At 38.2% G+C, this 25,917-nt stretch overlaps 2 protein-coding genes across 5 annotated transcripts in view; both read right to left on the bottom strand.

The window, feature by feature from the left end:
• The window catches only part of banp (BTG3 associated nuclear protein), a 42,241-nt gene extending 24,499 nt beyond the window's left edge, over nt 1-17,742 (bottom strand). Inside the window, exons 1-10 of one of the 3 annotated variants that reach the window (XM_060886450.1) lie at nt 17,627-17,742; nt 14,320-14,403; nt 13,828-13,913; nt 12,240-12,380; nt 11,991-12,118; nt 11,530-11,699; nt 8,818-9,057; nt 6,867-7,028; nt 5,409-5,536; nt 3,340-3,411 (exon numbers count right to left, since the gene is read on the bottom strand). In XM_060886450.1, the coding sequence (XP_060742433.1) occupies nt 3,340-3,411; nt 5,409-5,536; nt 6,867-7,028; nt 8,818-9,057; nt 11,530-11,699; nt 11,991-12,118; nt 12,240-12,380; nt 13,828-13,913; nt 14,320-14,395 (1,203 nt within the window). In that variant the 5' untranslated portion in view covers nt 14,396-14,403; nt 17,627-17,742. Of the gene's footprint in view, nt 1-3,339; nt 3,412-5,408; nt 5,537-6,866; nt 7,029-8,817; nt 9,058-11,529; nt 11,700-11,990; nt 12,119-12,180; nt 12,381-13,827; nt 13,914-14,319; nt 14,404-17,626 lie in introns of all 3 variants that reach the window. The other 2 variants (XM_060886448.1, XM_060886449.1) reach the window with 2 other exon arrangements.
• A 1,932-nt stretch (nt 17,743-19,674) lies between these two features.
• Nucleotides 19,675-24,423, bottom strand: pdcd2l (programmed cell death 2-like). Of its 2 annotated transcripts, none has more exons than XM_060887441.1 (6): nt 24,253-24,423; nt 23,480-23,643; nt 22,978-23,373; nt 21,936-22,046; nt 20,247-20,404; nt 19,675-19,847 (listed from the first exon to the last, which is right to left on the bottom strand). In XM_060887441.1, the coding sequence occupies exons 1-6, from the start codon at nt 24,343-24,345 to the stop codon at nt 19,717-19,719; spliced, it is 1,053 nt and encodes a 350-aa protein (XP_060743424.1). In that variant the 5' UTR covers nt 24,346-24,423; the 3' UTR covers nt 19,675-19,716. The 2 variants fall into 2 exon arrangements, with proteins under 2 accessions (XP_060743424.1, XP_060743423.1); XM_060887440.1 differs by having other exon boundaries at nt 21,936-22,049; nt 24,253-24,414.
• Between the last annotated feature and the right edge of the window lie 1,494 nt (nt 24,424-25,917).

Genomic DNA, 25,917 nt, shown 5'->3' with positions numbered 1-25,917 from the left:
ACACACAAAATTTTGTGGAAGAATAAGAAAGCTATCTAATCATCTTCTGCCTATAAATTCCCCCGTTATTTTCTCATCTAAATACAGGCAGGAATGGAGCGCACACACACACACACACACACACTTCCTCTTTCAAACACACTGGAGATATGAGCAGCAGGGAATTAGAGCTCATTTCCTTTTAAACCTTTAAACAAATGGCTTTGATGAGGCAGGCCTAGCTTTGAACTCCAACAACAAACAATATCCCTAAAGTTAAAAGAGGAACAAAAATGTTTTCTGGTGTTCCCCGAGTGAACTGAAAAAACCTTATATATATATTTTTTCTCTTTTTTCCTGCGACTCACTGTTTCATTACAAACATGTCCATTCACTGTACATGAGTTATGTTCATGTTTACATTTGCATGCATTTAGTGAGGTATTATGAAAAGTCACTCTTATTTACAGTGCATTAACTACATACAGTGCTAGTGCATTAAACCCCCTTGTAAACTTCAGCTTCAGCTGCTCCCAATAAGCTCCTGTGCAATATCAAGAGGCTAATAACTTCTAGTCCTGACTGCTTATTCTCATTCTCTCGCTTTCTCTCTCTCTCTCTCTCTCTCTCTCTCTCTCTCTCTCTCTCTCTCTCTCTCACTCTCCCTCAAAAAACCAACTGCATTACATTTAGGGGGGTTCAACAATCAATAAATCATTATTTTCTGCCTACATCAGCGATATTTAAACCGTGAGGTAAGAATAAATAAAATCCAAAAAAGAAATGAATGACTATCAGACATGCAGACTTTTACATCATTCAGACATAATAGGTCTGAATTTTAACATGAGGGCACGCTATCCCAAGATGTCACTCAACAATGTGTCAAAACATCAGTGTTGTTTTTTCCCCATAATAAAACCAGCAGAATCAACAATTGAATCCGTAATGATTGACAGTCCTGCCTCATGGAAACGTTTCACCTGGTGCTCTCGCCTCTACTGATTTTCCTGCTTAAAAGATGTGCTAAACAGTTCGTTTTTAGTTTGTTAAAGTGAAATAAAATCTTTGCATTCTACCAGCTATCATTAGACATGTATTGAAGTAACATTGATCCTTTGTTAAAAAAAAAAAAAAAAACCTGGCCAAATGACTAATGGAGCGAAAATAATGAAGATTAAAAATGTCTCTAACAAAGTTTCACTTTGTCTAACACCTTGTTTAACACTTAGCCAAACTACAAAGAATTAGAATGGATAATTCTTTGTAGTTTGGGTACTGAATAATCCACTCTGAGATAAGTGAGAAGTGAATAATAAACTGGGGACTATGAGTATAAATATTGAAGCAGCACATGCAAAGAGCCAAGAACGTTTTCCAGTGTGAAAATACTTTCATGAATCCCCTTATGATCAGAGCACAGATTTATAACATGCATATAACCCCACTGTTAAAAATATTAAGCAAAAAACGGTGCCTAATCCTACAATGTTACCATCGTATTTACTTAAATGATAAGATTCTACACATCTCACTCCTTATCCAGCATCACTAATGCAAAACATCAGCATGTGTCACTCTTTAGTGCCATGACTGGAATTGATCCACAAGTCACCCAAGACCATCTGTTTGGTTCTAAATTTCTCCGAATTCATGAGAATGTAATGTATTTACTTGTCCAGAAGCCACAAACAGCTAAATAAATGAGGACATTTAGTCCCAAAGAACTGGCCATAAATTCATTTGGTATTCCACTCTAGGCCAAATTGTTGCGTAAACCTTTTTTTTTTTTTTTTTTGCATAGCCAGAAATCAGCCATATGGTTAGGGACTGAAAACAAATAGGCGTGTGTCAGCATGAAAAGCTAGATATTTTATTTCTCACAAAACAAGACAAATATTTGAATAGAATAAAAGCAGGACAAGATTAGTTGATAAGGTAGGTAAACATATTAAGATGTTTTATGTGAATAAATCCATTCGTGGGAATTCGTTTGTGGGTTGTGAGAACACTGCAATGGTTTTGTCACGTTCTTTTCGGAACTGGAAGAACTGAGAATCTCTTTAAAAACCATATCAAGCAAATCATAAAACATAAGAGGCAATAATGTTTTGATAAATGCAGTTAATGGAACACCAGTTTCTTGTGCCTTTTACCACTAGAAATTAGATATGAAATATTTAATGAGTTATTTTGAGAAACTAAAGTTTTTGGATAAAAATATTATTTGTGAAGTGCAGCCTAGAGATGTTGCAAACAAGCTCCATAAATAAGACATTTATTATATATGATGTTTTTGGACTGACCGTCTCTATTCCGTTTCAGCGTCTTTATTTAAAAGACACTTTTATCAAATGCAACATGTCCAAGAAACCAGTCCAAATCCATGGCCGAGTGTAGGTGTGTGACAAAAGCTCCATTGTGACTGACAGTCCTTGGAATTTAACCTACAAACTGATGGTCACTAGCGCTGAACCCTCAGCTTCAGCCTCAGCTTCCACTCCTGCCTCATTACCTTAAAACAACACTAATTATAATCTGACAAAATACGTAGAAATGAATGTGCTTTGTTTGAAGGTTTAATTAAAAGATAGGATGTGGATTAATACTTGGGAGTAAGAAAAAGTAAACTGACAGAAGAAAAAGGGACACGATGATTCTGTAGACTACATGGAGGAAGCAAGTAGCTAGTGAAAGTAGAAAAACCCTCAACTGCACTTTCGCGTCAGGCCAATAGGGCCCTCAAACCCACAGGAAACAACTCCATTACCTTTATTCCTTTTTTCAGATAACATCTTAATTCATTTATATACAAGCGGCTCCTTGAGGCTTAACATATGATTATTGTTGTGCCGTCTTTGTCCAGATGCATATTATGTAACTCACAGGCAATTACAGCTTATACGATTTATTCCAAAACCTCATGGAAAGGAAAGGCACTGCATTGCATTGAAGGAGACAATCCTTCTCTCGGAGTGTTCATTATTCCCAAGAAATGATGCTTACATTATGAAACTGCTGCAATTCATGATTGCGTGTTAATAAGCTTCAGGTGTTTGAGATCACTGGAGTGTCAGTTACTGTTACTTAATAAACCTGTCAGGAAGTGTACATTAAATGCTTCACTAAACACAGAAAACCTGCTCATGTTTCCGAGCAACTCTCAAAAAAGGTTTGAAAAATAAACTTAAAAAAAAAAGCTGGCTTAGTGTCAACTTGAATGGGTGCGCCACATTCTGAAATCAGTGACATTTACCAGTGTTACAGAGAGAGCGAGAGAGAGAGAGCGAGAGAGAGAGAGAGAGATGAGGGTAGGAGAAAGAAAAAGACTTATTACAAACTGGAAGCAGAGATGCTTACCTCACTGTCCTGCGTGATCTGCACTTGCTCTCCCTGTGGCACCTGAGCTATATGGAGGTGTCCCTGAGGGATCTGAAGCGGGGGGGGGAAAAAAGACACAAGTTTATGTGTGTGTGTTTGTGTGTGTCCTGGCAGCTGATTTGAGGCAAAAGATTGAGGTCTTTCTTGGTTCCATGTGCACATTAAAGCCCGCGCTTGTGTAGCAGGCATCAGAGGTCTTGTCCTGCCAGTGTGTGTGCTTTACATTTCCTCTAGTGCATTAACTGCCCTTGTAAACTTCAGCCTCAGCTGCTCCCACTAAGCTCCTGTGTAATATCAAGAGTCTATTAACTGCTAAACGGTAGGTCCTAGCTGTTCTCTGTCTCTCTCGCTATGGCTTCTACATCTATTCTACCTGCCGGTATTACTACAGAAACAAGTATTAGAATGAATATTACATTATTACTCTCCTGCTAGATCAACACTCCAGAATTATTACATACAGTACTTATGGTGTGAAAATATGATTTAGGGCTTGTTGTCTTAATCTCCCAGAACCATTTGATGGGTTAGTTTGTTATCTTGCTTTGTGCATCCCTCTTGTCCTGCTCTAGTTCCAATTAATTTACTGTTTCTCATGAAAGTATCTGGTGATTTAAAACTGTCAGAACTTGGCCTTGCGTCTTGGACTAGGCTCAAACAATTTAGGCAGTCGTTTGAAGCATCTTTAGGGTAGTAAAATCAATGGCAAGAATGAGCAAACCCACTATTACAAGGCCAAAAGATAACAGTGCCATGTTACTGAGATATAAAAGGGTATAACAAGATCTAATGTGTTTAAGAAAACCATGAGCAACAGTTGAAACCACCATTCAGGAAGAAACAGACATGTATAAATAAAAATCCAGCCAGCTTCTTTCTTTTTTGGTCGCTAGCTGGCGACAGGGCGGGGTTGCATCTGGAGCCATCATGCTGCTGTGGGTACTGCTGCGTTCCGAACTTCACTCATAATGCCTTTGCATGTTTTACAATCCATGGCATTATGGAGACTGGCACGATGGCAAACTGAGTCCTTCTCTATTTGCCTGGGCCTTGTCTCCTTTGGTGCAGATTTGGTGCATTTTCCAATCTGCTGATTTTTGCCACCAGAGAAGCTGACATTGTATCCAGGTGTGTTTATTCAGCAGACGTGCCCAAAGCACCTCAACCGTCTCAACTGTGTTGTCTCACAGATCGTCGACTGGTTACTGCATTTTGTCTGAATGGTTTCTCTGCAAAGCTAATCACGAAGACACACACTCAAGATCTGCCACAGGCGTTACGTTTGGAAAATCTTGAGTTTGTTTTGCTCTGGTTTGAGTAGTGTCCACGTTTCCGAGCCGCATGAAAGAACTGGCAGGATCAGTGTCCGGAAAAGGTGGATTTGAATCATGATGATGTCGTTGGTCTACTTTTCTACTTGTTGCCAGGCCAATTCTCTTACAGACAATGGCAGCGGCTGCAAAAGTCTCAAAATTCGCATGCATTAAGGGTCTAGGTTTATACTACCTTTCAAAATCTGACTTTACTTAGATCAATATCTTAATTTAATATCTTATAAATATCTTTTATCTTTATTTACACATTAACTGCTGTGCTCCAAACTGTATAAAAAGTAAATCTTAACTACAAAAAACTATAAGTGAGAAGCCATCTCAAACCCCATCTTATTTAAATGGAACATATACAGGCTGAAGAATGTGTGTGTGTGTGTGTGTGTGTGTGTGAGAGAGAGAGAGAGTGTGTGAGAGAGAGAGAGAGAGAGAGAGAGAGAAAGGAGGTGACCAAATGCAGCTGTAAGGTTCACAGGTCACTAAATGGCTCTTGAGAGGAGCACAGGAAGGCTTTAACTTTTAAAGCTCTGCTTTATTAAACACTAACACAAACATGAACACAGCCCTGGGCCTCACACATGCTCTCCTTTGGAGATAAGTGTGGATGCTCAACTGGCGGGAAAAAAGGCATAAATGTTTAGACTGGTCCATATAACCACCAGAGGAACTCACAAGTCTTTGGGTTGTGTGTGTGTTTGTGCATGAACAGGTACTCACTACTTGCACTTGTCCGTCTTCTCCTATGCGGTGGATCTGAACCTGTTGAGTTGCACCAGCCAGTGCGTATTGGAGAGCCTGCTGTGTGGAGTTCTCCAAAGACGCTGTTTCTGTTACAGAGACCCCCTCTGTGCACGCACACACACACAAACAAACAAAAACACATTACATATATGCATTCCTCATAGCAGCAATGCATACTGAAAGTCTGTTTTTTGTAAAAGATGAGCGGAAAAGACACATACAGGGATAAACAGACTACTTAAGATGAAACTTGCTACACATCTCTCATAAACAATCTCTCATGCTAATGCATTAATCTAAGCAATACATTAAGGCTTGACCACACATATACATACCTACATACATACAGGCCACACATGTTGCACATACCTTATACCAAGTATTACAAACACTTTCGGAAACGCCGTCATGCTCTCCTGACAGACTTGTGTAATGTCCAAACTACCCATGTTTACACAGCATAAACCACTACTGAAAACACAACACAGACTCGCCTTTGAGCAATCCAAACACAGTCGAACCCCTGCAGTCAAAAGTAAACGCAGCCCCATAGCCTAAACACTCACTATCATCACAGTGGTCAACAGCAGCCACACCTAGGATGGGCGATACACACTACTGACCAGCTGTAAGCACTGTACAGAAACTTTCCGTTAGTCAGTGCTGTCAACTTTCTTCAAAAACTGATGCCTGGTGGAAACTGCTGACTATTTATATTATTTGATTATTTCCCCACTCAACTGGAAAACTAATATAATTATGATGAAAACCTAATAAATCACATGTATCCTTATACAGTGTCATGCATTAAAAAAAGAAAGCTATTAGAAGCTATTACAGCTATTAGCTGTTTTAGAACATCACTGTTTGTTTTAACAGTCTTACATAAGTGGACAAATTAATGTGGATATTGTCTCTCTAAATATAGACATTGTCAATTCAAACAGGGAAACTCACATAGGGGCCTCAGATGACAGCTGTGTTGAATAAAAGATGTCCAATTGATTTATAGTGACCCTTACCTCTCACAGTCCCCTATTTCCTCAGCAAATAACAGCTTTAACTATAGGGCAGAGAGCAATGCTTCCAAGGGAGTGCAGAAAGCAGGGTGCGTATATATATGTATATACACACACACATACACGCACATACACAGGCCACGCTGGTGGGCTTATGCAGGATATTTGGATATTTGGGTGTGTGCCAGCAGGTCAAAAGAGGTAGCCCACAGATCTCAAAGAGGAAGGAATTGGACGGGAAGAATTAGGCCACGATTACAACCATCTGTCATTAAAATCCCTTCTGACTTGCACATTCAGAGGGTGAAGCTTCTCTCCAGAGTGCACAACAGCTGAGCCTCATACACAGAATGTGTCAAGCAAGAGACTAAAATCTCTCTCAATGAGCAAAATGCCTGGGTCATGGCACTGTTACCTGAGCCAGTGCGGGCAGCCGGTACCCTGCGGGAGAAGCTCTTAACAGCCAGGCTCTGTCCACGCTGTTTCCGTCTCCATGCTGTGCGACACTTTGAGTCAATGCTCTGTTTGATTCGGTACCAGTCTGACTCAGTGATGCCAAACTTGTGGAACAGATGACCTATACAACACAAAACAAAAATTGTATTCGGACAAATTTGTTTTGGACCAAAAATGCAATCAAGTATTTCTGACCAGTCCAGCTTAGGTCTGTCAAGATTAACAAGGAAGATAAACTATTCAATAATATAAATGAAAACACATCCTTACATAAATCACGAGAAATGAAAACTACATCAGTTCTGTGAAATGTATAAAATATGCAAAAATAAAGAATACCATAAAAGACCCATTTTTCTACATCACTGACCGAGAGTCGGCCAAAAGAAACGTGTCAAACGCATGCTTCTATAGATTTGTTTTGTGAAAAAGTAAAACACTTAATCATTCGTGGTAAATGAATACTTTTCCCCTTCAAATACATCAACTTTGTACAAACTCAGAATTCACACTGAGATTCATTCTGACAGCCCTGATCCAGCTTCACACCCAGTGTATGACAAGAAACTGGAAACCCCAACCATTAACACTAACAATAAGGGAGTGTGTGCAGCAATACACTGGGTGTATGTTTGTTTAGTGAGGCTCTGGGGAGCAGGTCACACTGGCACTTGGGGTTTGGGTGGTCGAAATAGGTGTAACAGAGCTAAACAAAGCAGCGATCACTTCTCTACACTGACTCATGCCTTAGCATATATATGCACACAAGGTTCTCTAACTGCCACACACCACACATTCCATACTATTCATCTCCTTTATATACACTGCGGATATAAACATTGGCACATACACTACGATGTATGGAGGAAAATTATGCTAAATGCTATTTAAAAAAAAAGTTTTATACTCATTTCTGGCTGGTAGAGAAATTAATGCTTCATACATAAAACCATGTGATCTTTAGCAGTTAGTTTATCGAGTGATTGACATTTATTTAATGCAGAAATGATCTCAGTCAAGTCAACTGTACTATAGTGAAGCCTATTGCTGGAAAGGTCATGACCGAAAGCGGTGCTCTCATTTATCACAAGGCTCCATTCAAAATCATTAGTGCATTACTCGTACTGTGACACATGATCTCTGAGAACGCCACTTAGGATTTCCTTTGGCATTCAATCTGTACCATATCAGAGCAGAAAATATGTAATGAAGATTGACTTCAAGTTGTTTTAACCTGCCTTGAGGGGAAAAAGTAAGAACTCAGATCCGGAGTGCACCAGAAGTTCTAAGTTCATGATGGATCACTTCACATGTTAAACTTGGAACATTGGGAATCGACGTTTGTGTTAGAATACCCTGTGTGTGTGTGTGTGTGTGTGTGAGAGAGAGAGTGGGGGTTGGGGCATGAGTCATGCCAGAGAATACTGGCTTAAGTATAGATTCCTCAGAAATCCCAGGGTAAATGAATGTTCAATGAACATTTAAGTAGATCTGCATTATGTAATCCTTTAGATGTTCTTTTTAAACTCACGAAATGCACAAATTCAACATGTTCAATTTTATTCCCAAAGACAGACAACATGTAAGCCCATGTATCTCATTACTATACTAAAATGATCAGGTTAGGGTCAAACGTATCATATAGCGTAATATATTCAAATGTGTACATGAAAAACCGCTGCATAAGACAATGAATCAACCTGCCAGCCAATCAGGATTGAGAATTGGACAGCACTGTGACACAAAGAAACAGTGAACAGAGACAAATAAGAATAAAGTCAGAGGAAATGGTATGAATGCAGAACTCAGTGTAGCAGTTTTGATGATTTTGGACTCCTTGAACCGGGCTGTGTAAAAGTCTGCAGCAGTATTTTTAGATATGTGTATAACCTTGTGGGTGGGATACTCACAGCGGATGCCATAGATCATGAGTGGGTCCAGCTGTTTCTTGCCGTGCTTGCCCTGGCCGGACAGGTTAGAGACGGCCTGCACCTCACGGTGGAACAGGTAGTCCAGCAGTGTGAGTGCCATCTTCTCCGGTGTGCGACAGTTACTGCTGATGTGCAACATGTCGCTTTGAGACACAGGACAGCGCACACGCATCTCTGGGTTATTTTCATCCCCGAGCCATGTTCCTGCAGGGTAATCCTCTGCACAGACACACACAAGAGAAGTAGACCATCATAAGCATTGCATGTTAAGTCTTTTTTTCTTCAGATGCCAGCCAACTTTTTGGAAACAACATTCCACAAAACTTTCATAACAGCAGTAAAATGATTTTACAGACTCTTGGTGTAAATAAAGTGTTTATGTGATTAGTAGGCTAGACAAACATCTGTCCAATAAATACCCTAATATTAGGAACAATCTGATTCGATTACACAACTCAAAATAAGCTTATGTTTGAAATTAAGCAGCTTTCACAAGAGCTTCTGAATCAGAAATGATTTTTTCTTTGGAAAGCAAACAATATTGTCTTCTTAGGCCTGACACAAATGAACCTTCTTGTGTTAAGATAAACACCTAGTCTTCCTTCAGCCCTTTATTATAGTATACGTGTTTATCAGATTCTATATTTCTGTTGACAAGTTTATAGCTGAAGAAAGAACAGTTGTTTCTTGTTCAGGTTTGTAAAGTTAAAACAAACAAATATAAAAAAAAATACTTCCATTTTTCAGCAAAACTGTACAACTTTGGAGACTTTGTTGTAAATCTAATTACAGATTTATCTCTGCTTATGACACTGGAGACTCCAAAACAATCCCCTCCTCACAGAAAAATGCACAAGATCAACTATACTGTATGTTTTTTTAATCCGGGCATGTGGCAGGACCCTGTGTATGCAGTAACTATAGAAATGATAATGTATTAGGACGAGTGCATTCATCAGTCATTAGAGTCAGAGCTGCTGCTGTAGAAAATAAATCAACGAGTTCTGACTCATGAGACTTGAGCTTCAATAAGATAAAGTAACATTTTATGGTCCCAAGGGGAAATGGTGGTATAAACAAAATTATAGCACACAGCTGAAATGAAACATCTTTATTCATTCATGTAATAAGTGTGACAGATCTAGAGAGAAGCAGTGAATGTGTTCAGTCCTGCAATGAACCACATGAACCGAGCAATTACGAACATAGACAAGTTGTTACTCCGGGATCTGTAATCGGGCAAAAATGTGAAGGAGGGACAGACTTGGGAAACATGGCATTAAATCACCTTGTTTATTCCTCTACTATGTTTTATATGAGGTAGGACAGTTTATTTACTTCACTGTTTATAATACACAGATATAGTAATTGTTTATTTAGTCTCTGTGTCTATGACTTCCTGTGCACATAAGTAGATTGATAACTAGCAGACAAGTGCATGTCTTTTAAAGAAATAAGACTAATTAGGAGTAAAATTATTGTGAATGAATCTCCTAACTTCCAATCCAATTAAAAAAAAAAACATCTTTAGACTACATATTCATGTAGCAGAGTTTATAATGCTTACGGCCCTGATACAAAACTGCCCCCTGGTGGGTAATATCCATACCTAAAGAGAGAAAGTGGAATAAAACAGTAATGAGATGTGTATGAGTGTGGAGTAAGAGGCAGTACTTTTATAATATATAATGAACCACATTTAACAATATGCTCTCCATCCTGATTTACACATTGTACCATAATCCAAGACATTTAGATTATTGTCAGAAAGAAGGTGCAAAACACTCTGTAGATAAGAACGATCATATCAATAGATACGGTTTGTCTAATGCGTCCAACAGAAAATCAGTGAAAAGCACAGAGACGCCTGACTGATAAGAGAAAATGGGTGCTGCTGAGACAGATAAAGATCACTGGTGTGATAGGATTGATCCTGAGAAGACAGAGCAGTCTAAGCTGACAGACGGAGCCAAGACGTGACTGATAATGACAAAAGTTGAAAGCAGGAAAGACATGTGGAATGAAGAACAAACGTTTTCTTAAAAAAATAGAAAAAAAAAAAAAAAAGAAAGAAAAACTCAAACCACATGGTACCCTGAAGCTTCTAAAACACTGTCATGAAAATTCACAGCTTTAAATAATACGATATATATGCACAGGAATTGATGGGAATTGCACAAAGACTCTCTCTGAAACCACAATCCAGACAGCAGATAATAAAAGCAAAAGCGGAAGCTTTTCAATCAGAACCAGTCTTGTTAGCTGAAGCCTATTCCCACACTGACTGCATACGACAGATCCTTAAACAGCCAGAAACTGCTTTAAATACACAAAAACATCATCAAACCTAAGCCTAGTGCTTATAGAACATCCAACTAAAAAAAAAAGGTCAATCGATTTCACACAATCACTTCACGCTCAACATCTGTCTTGCCTCTGATGAACAGGAAACAGGATTCGTCTGTTTTCCCACATGGACAAATCTCCTGATGACAATATTAGAGCAGCTTACTTGATCAGACAGATAAAAAGGATACAGATTTTCCCGACCACCCAGAATAGTGATTATTACACACACACCTAATATATCACACACCATGCATCACATTCTTATGCTTATTATTCCTGTCGGGATGTAGTGCCGTTTACCATGTAGTATTTATAAATGTCTGTCTGAACACAGCCTCTCACCTTCTGAGTTAAGGGTGATGAGTGTGACATTGTTGGTGTTCTGCGCTGAGGATTGGCCGCTATTCGACAGAGTATCGCTAGCTTCGGATCCGCTTTCCTGCTCTTCCTGACTCTCTTCTGGCCCTGGCACCTTCAGGACGATTGTTTTGTGTTTCCCTCTGCCAACCGTACTGTAAACCAAATATCCAGTTGTTACTGATTCACTAGACATATTATTTGTAAGAGATAAAAAATTTTTACAGCCTAATAATCTAAAAAAAAAATTGATCAACCTTGTTTTAAGCGTAGCTGCCTAATTAAAACAAGGTTGTAGTTTTTATTTCTTTTCTTTACTTCTGAAGCTGTAATAAATGTATAAAAACAATGATGATTAGCCTACTGACCTTTAAATTAATGATGCACATATGTAGATATCTAGTTATCTATATACATGAAGAGAACAACAATCACAAAGGCCTCACTTGCTTAGAAGATTCTCCAGTGAGTCTGTGGTGCGAGGAAGAGATTCTTCATGGCTTGGTTTGGGACGTTCACTGCTCATTACTACATTGGTCTGTGGCACCACACTGACGACACAACCATCAGGAAGCTGTTAGAGAAACTCAAGTCAGGTTTTCCTGTCGTACAAGATGATATTCATGCTTCGCTCACCAGCGCACTTTGTCACACGTCTGCGTGGCACCGAAGGGTGATCCTGCCACCATAGGCACCTGAATTGCCCCTGGGTTTTTCCCCATCACAGTGTCAAACTTCTCCTCCAAGGCCCGACATGTTGTCTCCAGCACCTGCAGCTTCGCCTCCATGTTGTCCAACCTCTGGCAAATGGCCTGGCTAATGGACATTAGCATTGCCTGAAAAGAGCAGGACAGACGACCCACATGAGGAAACAATAAAGTTTTATGTTACTCTCTTGTGTCACTCTCCTCAAACTTTGATCTACTGACAATGAACGCTTTAGAAATATCAGGATTACTCTATAAACTCCTCATAAAATGTAATCTGGCCTTCATCTCTGCTAAGTCATAATACATAAAAGTCAGATTTAATAAAAAAAAGAGAAAAAACATGTTATGCTGACAACGGTTTAAATAATCATGCGAATGAATGGAAAGTAGTAAATATTTAAAAATCTAAAAGATTTTATTGGCAAAACTTGAGCCAGACTTTGTGTAGCTGGTGATCAGAACAGAACGACATTTGAGGGGCACTGTGACCCAGCCTGAACAGCCTGCTTCAAATCATAGCACAGAGTATCAAAGGGATTCATGTCAGTGAAATATGGCCATTCGGAAATGTGGAATTTATTCTGTTTGAGTCACTCTGTTGTTGATTTCTGGATTTATTCTTCTTTTGATCGCCGTTACACTGCATGAACTTATTTTTAGCTTTAGATTACATACAGACTGGTGAAGAAATTCCACTGTTAATGTTCTCAATGCAAACCTATTGGATTCCTCATAGACTGCAAGCTGTCCAGAACAGAGGCAGCAAAGCAGTCAGGGCTCATTCTACTAACATGCATCATGACTCGTGGTCTAGCGCACCTGAGCCAAACTGTGTGTGTTTACACACAGTCGAACCCACACCTCACCTGACTGGAACACCTCATCTGTTCTTTTGGCTGCTCCCTGTTCAGGGCAGCCACAGCGGATCATCTGGTACGCATATTTGATTTGGCACAGGTTTTACACCAGATGCCCTTCCTGACACAACCCTAGCATTTTATCTTGGCTTGGCACTGAGAGTTAGCTGGCTTCAGTTAGCTCCCTGCCCAGGAATCAAACCCGGGCCAATGCAATGAGAGTGTGGGATCCTGCCGCTGGACCACCAGGAGGCTACAAAATCCTCACACTAAGATAACTATCATATAAATGTACATACTTTATTTTAATGGCCTTGATTTGTTCGCTAATATCAAATAAATCAAAGTAAAGTGTCATGTCTTATACTACAGTGCTGCTGAATTCTGTTTGTAATACACAAATGTAGTAAGTGTTTCAGTGCTGAACTGAATCAGGTGTTGATGCATTTCCCTTTAAACTGCATTTCTTCACAGTGTCGCCTGCGCAGCAAATGAAACCTTTGTATTAATCTTTTATTGATATAATAACGCAATAATGTTATTTTCTGAGAAGAGAAAATTGTGTTGTTGTATCTTGTGTTTTATTCCTTATATAGGTGAAGTAGCATTTCACAAGCCAGTCGTCCTCAAGCTTGCGTACGCCTTCATTCATGCCTTGAAGTTACAATCGTTACAAACTTTAATAATAAGTAATGAAACTCAAATACTAATCTCACTTTGAGGGTCACATCCTGGTTACTGCTTTCCATCCTCGCTCGCTTCCGCTCGGGCTTATCAGCATCATCATGGTTCTCCAGAACATCTAAACCAATCGCAAAGACCACACACACACACAACATAAAGATTACACAGCAAAAAAAAAAAAAAAAACACATTTCATTTAGCTACAAATAATTTTCTAACAAAAAAAAGAACAAACTGCGAAAAAAGGTAAATAACTTTAAAAAAAAGCAATTAATTAAAAGGTTAATAAAAATGTAAAAGGATAAAGACAGAAAATGGTTCAAATTGAAGAATAGCTGGAAAATTAATTGCAAAGAATATTTCCAATGTAGTTTTGAATATCCAAGTTTTTTCGAGGACAGAATTGTTTCAAATTTAAATCAGTAACTAAAATAAAGAGACACAGTGCTTAAAGAACAAACATAAGAGGTGAGTCAATTTATTAACAGCTCGTAATCTGTTTTATAAACTGAGCCATTTTCTACCTGCATCATTTTCCTCATGGTTTAAATCCGCCACAGCAATCTGGACTATCTCCACCAGATCCTGCTCAGACATCATTCATCAGCCTGAGGAGTAAAGAAACAAGGAGTACAATTAACAAAGCATGTTTTTCACACTTCCACAACATCCTTAACCCTCATTTGTCTTTCTTTTGAGTGAATGAAATGAAACGGGCCGCAGGAACTCATCTTCAGTGCTAAAAAATGCTTTATCTCAGAAATGTACACTTTATTCCTTCAGGCATGTTGTTTCAGCATGGAAGTCAAAGCTGCCGTGTTCCCAATGCTTCAACTCCTGAAAACCCTTCAACAATAAACACCTCAATAATCCTTTCAAATACCTACAGATAAATTCATTATCATTGATGCCCCAAGCTTTATGACTGCTTTCTCACTCCTCGTGATGAAAAGAATTAATAAAAATAAATTGGAAAAAAAAAATTATTGATTTTTACAATAAAAATAGAGTCCAACAGAGGCTACTTAATACCAGAATGGTGCACAGCATTAAACTGAAAAAACAAATATAGCACCAATCAATTACTGAGACCTTTAACTATGTCAATAACATAGGATTAGTATGGCGTGACCTCACGTGTACCTAAATGAAAGCTGACACAGCACTTTGATGACAGGCTTCAATACTTAATTACAGCCTTTTTGGACAAAAGTCAGATATGGCCACTGCACCATGGAGATGACTGATCTAATGCAGCTATTGTTTTCTGTTTATTTCATTGTATAACTTATAAAAATTATCTACTAACTTGTAGGAAAAATAAGTATATAGGTGCCTGTGTATGTGTGTTGGTGCTAAAAATGATCCCTACTTAATTCAGTTCTGCACCTGACTGTAACCATTTTGTCAGAATAAGACATAGCTGTTTGAATGTATGTTTCTTTTTTATATAACCAAATACTATGCTACTAAAATAGCCGAGAAACAATGCAAGAATTGACCGAATATAAAGTGAATCTGCCTACTGGACATGTCACTATACTCTTGCCATCTAAACTCTATTTGTTCACCCGCTACCGTGTACCAAATTTGCTTGATGTTGAGTACTGTACTGTGTATGTTACTGTAGATAAAGTTAGAACAGAGCTAAAGTACATAACCAAAGGTATGTGGACAGATAACCATCACACCCACGTGTATCCATTCCAAAGTCATTCAGTAGCATGAGTGAATAGATGAAACTCTGTCAAGTGAGGAGGCCTGGTGTGCAGTCAGCATTCAAGTTCATCACTGAATCAAGGTGTTCAGTGGGGTTGAAGTCAGTGCCCTTTGTACTCTAGTTATTCCACATTTACTCTGGAGACCATGTCTTTATGGATCACTCATTGTGCACAGGGGTATTGTCATACTAGAACATTTTTGGGTGCACTACAGTGAGGGGTTAAACAAAAACATTCTCACCAATTATGTGCTTTCAACTTATCTGTGACAAGCCCCTGGGGAAGAGTGATATATGGGTGTGATGGAGTGAATCGCCGGGTAGCTGGTCACTAAACTAGCTCACATCTGTCACAGATACACGTGAGATTTCAGTGCCTAAGTCTCAGTTTGAATTATTATAGTCTCAGCAGTGTATTTAACAGTAGCCTGCATAACATGCGTAATAAAGTCCGATACAGTAACAGCTTATAATATGAACCCCTCCTTAGCAGGGTTATATTTTTCAGACATTGACCAATTTTTACTAGCATGAGGACTTGATTTGGATGGAGAATGTAAACACTTCTGAATACAACTGCAAATGGAAAAGCTTAAGACCTAAACTACCGATATTTGCTTCATCATTAACTAAATAAGTCATATTAGCAGATTGTCCTGTTGCTAATATGTTCTAGCTTTCATGTCCGGGTCATTATTACTAAATTATATTTAAGCCATTGCTTTAAGTCACAATTTGTGCTTACAAAGTGGCTTTTTTTTTAAATATTTTCTCAATAGAGTGAGCTGCGTTAAAGAACTGTTAATTAAATACCAACCAATACCTGAACAAATGCTTCTTACATTTACTCATTTAGTAATTATTTTTACCCAACACTATTTACATTTAAGCTGAGCACGTGAAGGAAAAGGGCATTACTCAAGGGGCAAGAAGGCAGTTTGCTGGTGCTAGGATTTGCACTCGCATCCTATGATCAGCTGATTGTGTTACTACATAGATGTGGGGTGATGGTTTGTGGGTTATTTTGTGATTCACAATACCACAAATATGAAACTCAGAATATAGGTTTTAAACAATGACCCCGAAATGTAATGCTTAGATGGTGTTTAGAAAGTAAATATTTACTGAACAGACCATACATTTCCACCTCACACATATTTCCTTCTAAATATCCAGGACAATTTTATTTCTTCGAAAAACTAGAAATGTTCAGAAATGTAAGAACTGGGAGAATATTAATGCTGTACTTTCTCACAGCTCCAATAATTCTAGAGGCTATAATAAACCAGAGAGCACGTAATTAAATAAAAAGTGCATAAATATATTACTCAAGAAAGCTCCTGTATAATATAATGAGCTACAATTACGTTAAAAAGGTCTTAACATGTAACAAAATGTATTTATTAACCACCAACAGGCGTCCAAAAGCACTCAAGGACAGTGGTAACCTCGAGTACAGTGGAAAGGCTAACGCTAATAATGTAGCTAACGGTAATCATGTAGCTAACGCCTACAAGAGTAAGTGTATTAGCTGCCTATTTTTACTAACACATAAAAGCAGAGAGAGTGAGAGAGAGAGGTGTAAATAAATTGAAGACAAACTAAAAACGAACGCTTTTAATACGCTTAAATTCTGCAACAAGGGCTAGCTACCAAAGCAAAACTGCTAGCAAAACTAGCCTAGCAATCTAGGTAACCTTCACCCCATGAAGCTTTATTTCCATAACTGTGAACATTTCTAATACAGTGGCCACCAACAAACACTCAAACAACAAAATACATGTCTTTTGATCATCTTAGAATATATTAGCAATAAAAAAACAAAACAAAAACAAAGAGGCCGTGCTAACTGTAGCTAATGCTAAACACAGCTAACATGTTAGCCGGCGCGCGCTAAGTCTCAGCAGCGTGTGCAACAATAACGCAAAGACAGCAAGTAGATGCCGTGTTAAAAAAGGCCTAGATCTGTCCCGCGACATTACACACATAAAAAGCACGAAAAAACAATGAGAACAATCGCTATGTTTAATTTAATAAACGGTGAAGTTGTGGCTCAACGCGAGTACGCCAGTCCCGGCAGACCGCTGCTGTGCCACATCGGGTTATATTACCGTGTGAATGATGAATTCTCGTGTTGTTTTGTAGGGATTTCGGTAATGGCGTCCTTCCTCGCGAGAGAAGAGACTGTGCACGAACTCCACTCCTTCCTCTGAGCTCCATTGCGCTGTAAATCTGAACAGGAGAACATCAGTACTGCAGGGGAATTCTGCACCTCAAACCTTCTTTTCTAATTCAAATGAAGCTCCTTAGTGAGTCACAACCATGTTAATGACACACAGCACATAAACAATCTGGGCTACATGGTAATCCAGACTGTGTAGCAGCTCATAGCTCCATGGTCTCCATTTTAATTCTGAGATTAGATTGCTGTCTGTGCAGAATGTCTCATGTACAACTTATTTATGTAGTGCTTTTTACAATGGACATTGCCACACAACAGTTTTACAGGAATATATAAATTTCTGATGAAATTATGATCATTTCCTTTCTATAACTGTTTATTACATGATCCCCCCTTATCTAAATGCGTTTTCTATAGGTGATCTGGTTTTCTCTTTGACCTCCCAAACACATGAACATAAACAGCTGTACATTTTGAACCTCTGTGCGTTCACGTTACAAAGTGGAGAATATAACAATGAATGCTTTATATTTTTAGCACCAAGCTAGCCTTATAACTGTCATGAGTGATGCACATTCACTCCTCAAAACAGCAAATTCTTATGCTAATATGTCTGTGTTAATTTATTTATATAGAGAAAATACTAAAGCATCCATTTAGCAGACACCCTTATCCAGAGTGACTTACATTTTATACAACTGATCAATTGAGGGTTAAGAGCCTTGCTCAGGGGCCCAGCAGTGGCAACCTGCCCTGGGATTCAAACTCATGACTTACTTATCAGTAGGCCAACACCTTAACCACTAAGCTACCACATCCCTGTGGTATAATTAATTTAAAAAATAAAAAGCAAAATTGATTTAAAAAAATTGTTACTGTGAGCAGCCATTTGAATTTGACATACAGTCACATACTGAATTTTAGTTCCCAGTAGGAATTCTGAGTTGACAGGACATTTTACTACAGCTGGAGGTCAGAAATTACACATTAAAAGTTTTACTGTTATAGTATTACTGTAGGTAGCACTAGATATGTGTCCCATCCAGGGATAGACTCTGGACCCACCACAATTCCCAGTACTAGGATATTCTTTGGATGTTGGAGAAAACATGATCAAAACCTACAAGACCCTGTACACTCAGTAACCGTAGCTCAGAAAGCGGAGACCCACTACCTGAAGTTCCACCATGCCACCCTCTGTAATCACATCCCATTGAATATATTTAATTTATACACACAATGTATATACACACACACACTATATGATATAGATGGTTATTCACTGTCTAGAAGCAGTGTATGTTTTCAAGTCAATGTCATATATATAAAATTTGATCAACCAGCACTAGACCTAGATGGTCTAGTCCTTAGACAAGGGTGTCCAATCTTACCCGTGAAGGGCTGGTTTGGGTGCAGGGTTTCAGTTAAATTCAGTTTTAACACTGGACATGGGATTATATTCTGATCAAGCAGTAGACCACCTGTTTAATCAGTTGTTCTTGGCTTTCAAAATACTTCTTGTGGCTTCTGCTTGTTTGAAATAAAACCTACACCCACACTGGCTCTTTTGGGATAAAATTGGACACCACTGCTATGAACTAAACAGCAATACTTTCATCTAACACAAAGATATTCATTGTCACATAAAGAACAGTTTAATAACTTGTGCAAAACCTTAGAGAGCCCATCATTTAAAATTCTGGACATCATCACTAGATTGTATTACTGATACATTTGTCTAACTCTATTTGTACCTCACCACACACACACACACACACACACACACACACACATCGTATTACAGCCCATCTTGGTATTTGTGTGTTCCTTCAGTGTTCTTATTTCTATACAAAAGTAAATATAAAAAGGGTATTTTATGCTATATGTAAAATTGCTGTACCTTTACATATGGCATAAAATAAAGTTGGCTGATTAGAATAATTATTTTATGATTTGTATAAATAAAAAAGAAACACATTGTGTTCATTTATGTTTTATTGTCTTATAAGCTGTTTGCTATCATTTAAAGAGCTTTTGGTCAGGATCAGTTTGTACAAAGGCGAATTCCTCAATAGGACTAGTTGATCCAGATGTCCAACAACTGTCTCTGCAGGTGAAAATCAAAACAGTTCCAAACTCAACTGCAAACTCTGTGGAGGTGAAAAAAGGGAGGGGGAGGAAGAGAGAGAGAGAGAGAGAGAGAGAGAGAGAGAGTGTTAATCACCAGTCTCTACAACACACATGCTAACATTTTACATTTATGGAAGTTTTAATCTAATGTGCTTTGCATTTTTTTTTTTGATCTTTCAAAGTTCGTTTGAAAGTTTACCTTCGTAATATGCATGCAGTTTATTTCTAAATGATTATAAGTGGATAAATTACTAATCTTGATGTTGCTGTTCATGACATTATTGGGACAGAAGTTTTAAAAACAATTAAAAAAGTACAAAATCTTACATTCCGATGCAACCTTATTACTAGAACCAGTTCCATCAAAGTGTTAAAATAGACAAAAAATCTACAGTTCATACAGAATTCATGAGACAAACCTGAACTTGAATGTGCACTGCGGAGCAAGCTGACCAGAGCTGGCATTAACTGGAATTCGAAAACTCGAGGACTGCCACAGTGTGCACAGGGAGGCACCATCTGATTCATATTTGAAGGAGGTTCCATTATAAATAATGGTGTCCCACTCCAACTGTATCTGTAAGATCCAAAAATATTACCTGTAACTATAGGTGAAGTGATATAGATGCCGGTATTGCTCTAACACACAACATGAATTGGCAGCAGTCTGAACTTATTTCACCATGAATGATGACAATCAAATTAAAACTGACTGCAAACTGCTGCAACAATCACTTACTGAAGAAAAAAAAGGTTTACAGGCAATAGTTGGTGAATTAAGCAGTCAGCCCCCATCCATCATTGACAACAAGATTTCACACCTTTATACCTGGGTAGAGCAACATTTTAGTGTTCACCTGACACTGCAGAGGTAAGTGATTACAGTGTAAAATGATAAAGTGTAAGAATGTTACAGCTAGATGCTTCACAACAGAAACACTATCAGAAATTGAAAGATCATGAAAAGCAAGACTTGAAAACTGCTCAGTAGAGGCAGACGGCAAAAACACTGAACACCACAGAAGTGCTTGCTGTATCGAGGGGGAAACAAAAAATTCGGATATCAGAAACTACATAACAAGCTACATGAAAAAGGCCAAAAATCTGTGAAAGGTAACAACAGGTAAATGTGTCCTTTGTTTCTCACTGATGCAATCGCTTATTCAACCTGGGCATGCACTGCATTTATCCCATCATGGTTGTTAACACAACAAGTATGCAAAGAAGAACCTTAAGCCAGAGTTTAAGAATGTAAAGTGTGAAATATAAGTAGTGAATATCCAGAATTAACTGTTAACCCCAGATAACTAGATAACTAATATAGCCAGCTAATAAATACCATTTAAAACCAACCCACTTACATCATGAAGAATGAGCTTTGTAGCCTAGGACCACGAACTCACAGGCGAGTGCTTTCCACGGCAACAATTTAAACTGGGCAAACATAAACAGCTAAAATAAAATGTTCCATGACTCCCCTGACTGATTATGTACTTGTATTCGAGCTGGAAAAAATGATATTGATGCTTCGTACAAATAACCAAACATACACATATGAATTACTACAGTTAATGAAAGAATGTCAAAAATTTCTTTCAGTTCTGGGAATAATTATTATCTGACACTATACAATTACCGTACCGCTGCAGACACAAACATATCTGCTATAGTTGTTTCTGGTGTAGGCGAGGTTGCACTCTTTGTTTATTGTGTTGCTTTCTTTTATCTAATAATAAGTTCACATGGAGTCACATGGGGTGGGAAGGTGAAAACTTAAAGCATATTAATCTTCTAACCAAGTTTACTGTTTAAAAAAAAAAGATCAGTCATCGTTATCTAAACTTTCGGACCACAAAACATCATAGAGGTCCATTTATTTTCCATGCCTCATTAATAATAATGCCTGTAATTCACAATGTCTGTTTTCCTCTACCCTAAATTAACTTGAAAAAGGCCATACAGCATCACTTAAATACAAGTCCTCCATGGGAACTGAAAACCAGACCTCATGATTAAGAGAATAACTTAACTAGTAATCATGTGATTTAACAGAGGACACTGCTAGCTATCCTGAAAGTTTGGCTATTATCCACTTAGTTAAAACTCACCGAAGCACTTGCTCTGGACACAGAGATATTCTTTTCATGAAACTGGAGAAAACCGCATCTCCGTGTTTGGCTTTGACTTTCTCATATGCCTCCTCCTTTCCTTTACCTTCACTGCTGAACAACACAACCCAAATATTAGAGAAATAAAGTCATGTCCAAATTGAATCAATAAAGCAACATAGTATAATCATGACACTAGTTCATTATGACGTTATGTCTGAAACACGATTCAGGTGATAATGTCATATGCTTTTCATTGTATGCAATCATCACTCAATCACAACAAAATTTAACAAGGGTAAAATGACCATCAGCTTTATTCAACTGACTTCAAACGCAAAGGTTCTGTTTGTAATCAGAGGAAAGCCAGACGTTTTGATTAATACAAAATGCACTGAAGAATGTCTGGGGTCCTGTGTCTCTGTCAGGCGAAAACTTCATCCTGATGATTGCTATTCTCTAGAGAAGACACTAATTTTGGCTTGTGGTTCCTTTAGCTGCTTTTTGTTTAAAATGAATCCGCCCTGAAGAGAATTGTGAGCAAGTGCAAAATTGGCTGGGATTTTTTTCCCATCCCGAACATCTAGACGTTCCTTATTAGCTCTTCCTTTGATCCTGTTAGTTGAGCTCACACTTGAGGCACACAGTTTAATCAACAATAGACTAGAATAGTTATCTAATCTTAATTAGCATCTATATCTTGGCCAGAATATTAATATAAACAGTGTCTATAAGAAAGGATATCACCCTGGCACCCTGAATTGGATTATCAGTCCATCATAAGGCACCATGCTGACACATACACAATCATTCCTACCTAGAATGGATAAAAATTAGAAAAGCCATTACATCTTCTAGCATTTCTGGAGGTGGAAGATGACTGGAGCACTGAAAGAAAAGCCAAAAGGACACACGAAGTTGCTAAACTTGAACCTGGGACCCTGGAGCTATGAGGGTGCAACTCTAATAACTATGCCTTGGTGGCACCTGTACACTAAAATATGAAAATAATAATCAATCAAAACACCAAAACTATCCTCACCATGCAACCTCCTCGACAGCCATGCCCTCCCTCTCCTCATACTCCTTCAGCAGTCTGTTGGCATGATCCAGGTCATTTTGTCCTACAAGGTCTGCCTCTTCCACCACACTGATGTAGAAAGACTGAAAGCTAGGAGCGTCTATAACTGGTCCAGCACCTTCGACATCTGCTGACCTGTTTATACGCAGGTCTTGAAGTCTGCTGCAGACTTCCAGGCTTGCTGTAAGGCTATTGGTCTCAGGCTGTTCACTGCCCAAATTCTCCTCTGAGTTCATTCCCCAGTCGTCTGCATCGTCACACCAGTCTGTAGTAGCAACTGGCGCTCTGTCAGAACTCTGACCAGCTGAAGTTTTTTCTATCTCAGACTCCAAACACTGTGAACGGAGGACTTTCCAGCTATGCACAGGAACAATCAAACAGAATAAAATATTATCTTAAAAAAACTGTAACAAGTATTCTTATGAATGTTTCCAGAGAAACTGGAACCTAAACTTTGGCTTACCTTTCCAGCTTGCCATGACACACTGGAGCTGTGCAGGCAAACACATGAATGGTGCGGTGATATGAAGACAACGCAAGGGGGCAGTATATCTGAACAACATGACTAAGGAACCCATCACATAGTGTGCACTGGTTATATGCATTGGATACACCAGGTATCAGGTCCTGAAGGAATAGAAATAATACGTTAGTCAATTATATTATATGGACACACAAGTGAAGCCGAGTTACAGTTAAAATCTGGCCTGCGTTAATTAATTAAATATTATTTTTTTCCGAGTCCATTATTACACCCAATATACAGTAAATCTGTAACTTCTAAGATTGATCCGAACTCAAAAAAAAAAAAAAAACACCGGGTTTTATGTATGTATGATGTGATTTTATATATATATATATATATATATATATATATATACACACATATACACACGACATATCCGCTTTACCGCTGACCAAACCGGAAACAGCTTTTGCTATGCATTTATAAGTTAGCAGCTTTAGGTTTTTAAGAGAGATTCTTAATATATCTCTCTAAAATGTTAACACAGTGGGCTTAAGACAATGCAGAAAGCTAAATAAATGCAGAGAGCTAAATTTTTATTCTCCTGGGTGTCTATGTTCCTGACCAATCACTTTACTGCCTGACTAAACTGCTAGCTAACGTGCTAAAGGACTGAGTTAGCACCGTTGCTAAGACCAAGTACCTAACAAGACGGCTAACACCAGCTAGTTTGCTACTGAAAACTGAAAATAAAACAAAACGTTTCTTACCGAATATCCTCCGATTTTATTTGTGTAATAATAAGTGTCTTTCTTCTTATCAACAGCACCGTCACATAATCCTATGAGTAGTGAATCCTGCATCGTTTCCTGTCTGTGGGGATAATATTAAACCCACGTGCGCCACAACGTGCACGTGCTCTGTTATACAGCTATAAACAACTTTAGGTACTTTATTTTTAAACAACACACGTGTACAAAGCGTCTAGGGTTCACTCCACGGACCAAAATGGGGTTTATAATGTATTTTAATTATTAAGATACGTTACGGGTAAAAATGAAAGTAAATCTCCATTAACCCCTTACAGGTCAAATACACAATATACACAGCTTTACACTAGAGACCCAGTGGTCAGTCTGACCATGACTGAACATCTAGCAGCCAGGGACACACTTAGCTGTAAAATATGTTCCATTTTCAATCCCAGCACAGATCAACTTCATGAACATAATTCAGCTATTCCAATATTTAGTCTCAGTATTCACATGTGCACAGTAATATTTGTGCTATTTATTGAAGCCACAGAACATGATCAGTTCAAGTAAATAATCAAACAGGGTAATGAGACATTCATAAATCAGAATATTTTTGGTAATGATGGGTTGTGATTTCAATCATCATCATAACTATATTAACGTGTGGGATACGGTAGCCTAGTGATTAAGGTGTCGGACTACTGACCGGAAGGTCATGAGTTTGAATCCCAGGTCCACCAAGCTGCCACTGCTGGGTCCCTGAGCAAGGCTCTTAACCCCTCAGTTGTATAAATAGATAATTGTAAGATTTTTAATAAAATTAAAAAATAAATAAAATTGTAAGTCACTCTAGATAAGGGTGTCTGCTAAATGCCATAAATGTAAACATGTCTCCACTGACACCTGTAATTTCCCACATTAGGAACCTTGGAAATAAACATTCTGTGAAACTGTAATAGCTATCTGTACATGCTTCATACTCCCTCATAATCACGATTGGCTGAAAACTGATAAATATAGTGACAAATTACACATTCATTTAATTGTGTTTTCCTACATATTACTGTGATTGTGTCGGTGTCAGCGGTTATCTTTATCAGAATTCCCACAGACATGCTGTCGTTAATTCATGTGAATGTTTCTTATTAAGAAGTCATTAAAACATTTAACACATTAGTTAAGTGCAAGACAAGTTAAAACCATCTGAAGTTTACTTTAATCAGTTAAACAGCTAGAGATGTAATAGATAATGCTGGCCTTTCACAGAGCTGGAGAAGGATATTAAAGATAACTGGACACTGTTCTAACAAATGAAAACCGTCTTAGAGAAATGTCTGAAAGCGTTCCATATAAAACAAAAAATACATAAATCTTGATCAATTTGTAAACCTTATTGCCTTTTTACATATTTTGTTGTTTTGTTATAGGCCACTGTTATCAGTGTGTGATCTTGAGAATGAACGACAAATTTAGTTTATAAATATTCATCAGACTGGAGCTCAAACAGTAAGTCACAATGTCAAGTCACAATATTTACAAAGAACTGGTTTCTGTCTATATTTCCACCTCAAATGCAAATATATGGGAGGGAAACATAAATGTGTTGTGTACTCCTACAGTGACAGCCCTGCTGAGGTGTAGGCTACATTATTCACTAGTATCTTCATTAGCACTTCCTCA

Source organism: Tachysurus vachellii, chromosome 14 (assembly GCF_030014155.1).
Source record: "Tachysurus vachellii isolate PV-2020 chromosome 14, HZAU_Pvac_v1, whole genome shotgun sequence".
Taxonomy (NCBI): Eukaryota; Metazoa; Chordata; class Actinopteri; order Siluriformes; family Bagridae; genus Tachysurus; species Tachysurus vachellii.
Note: the sequence above shows the minus strand (reverse complement) of the source record. Positions and strands in the feature narration are given on the sequence as shown.

What these genes read in the sequence shown, in the direction of transcription:
- pdcd2l (XM_060887440.1), bottom strand. Translation starts at nt 24,345, where the DNA reads ATGCAGGATTCACTACTCATAGGATTATGTGACGGTGCTGTTGATAAG. An exon ending in ATAAAATCGGAGGATATTCG is followed by an intron (nt 23,644 to 24,252) that starts GTAAGAAACGTT and finishes CTATTCCTTCAG; the next exon opens with GACCTGATACCTGGTGTATC. An exon ending in CAGTGCACATTCAAGTTCAG is followed by an intron (nt 19,848 to 20,246) that starts GTTTGTCTCATG and finishes TCACCTCCACAG; the next exon opens with AGTTTGCAGTTGAGTTTGGA.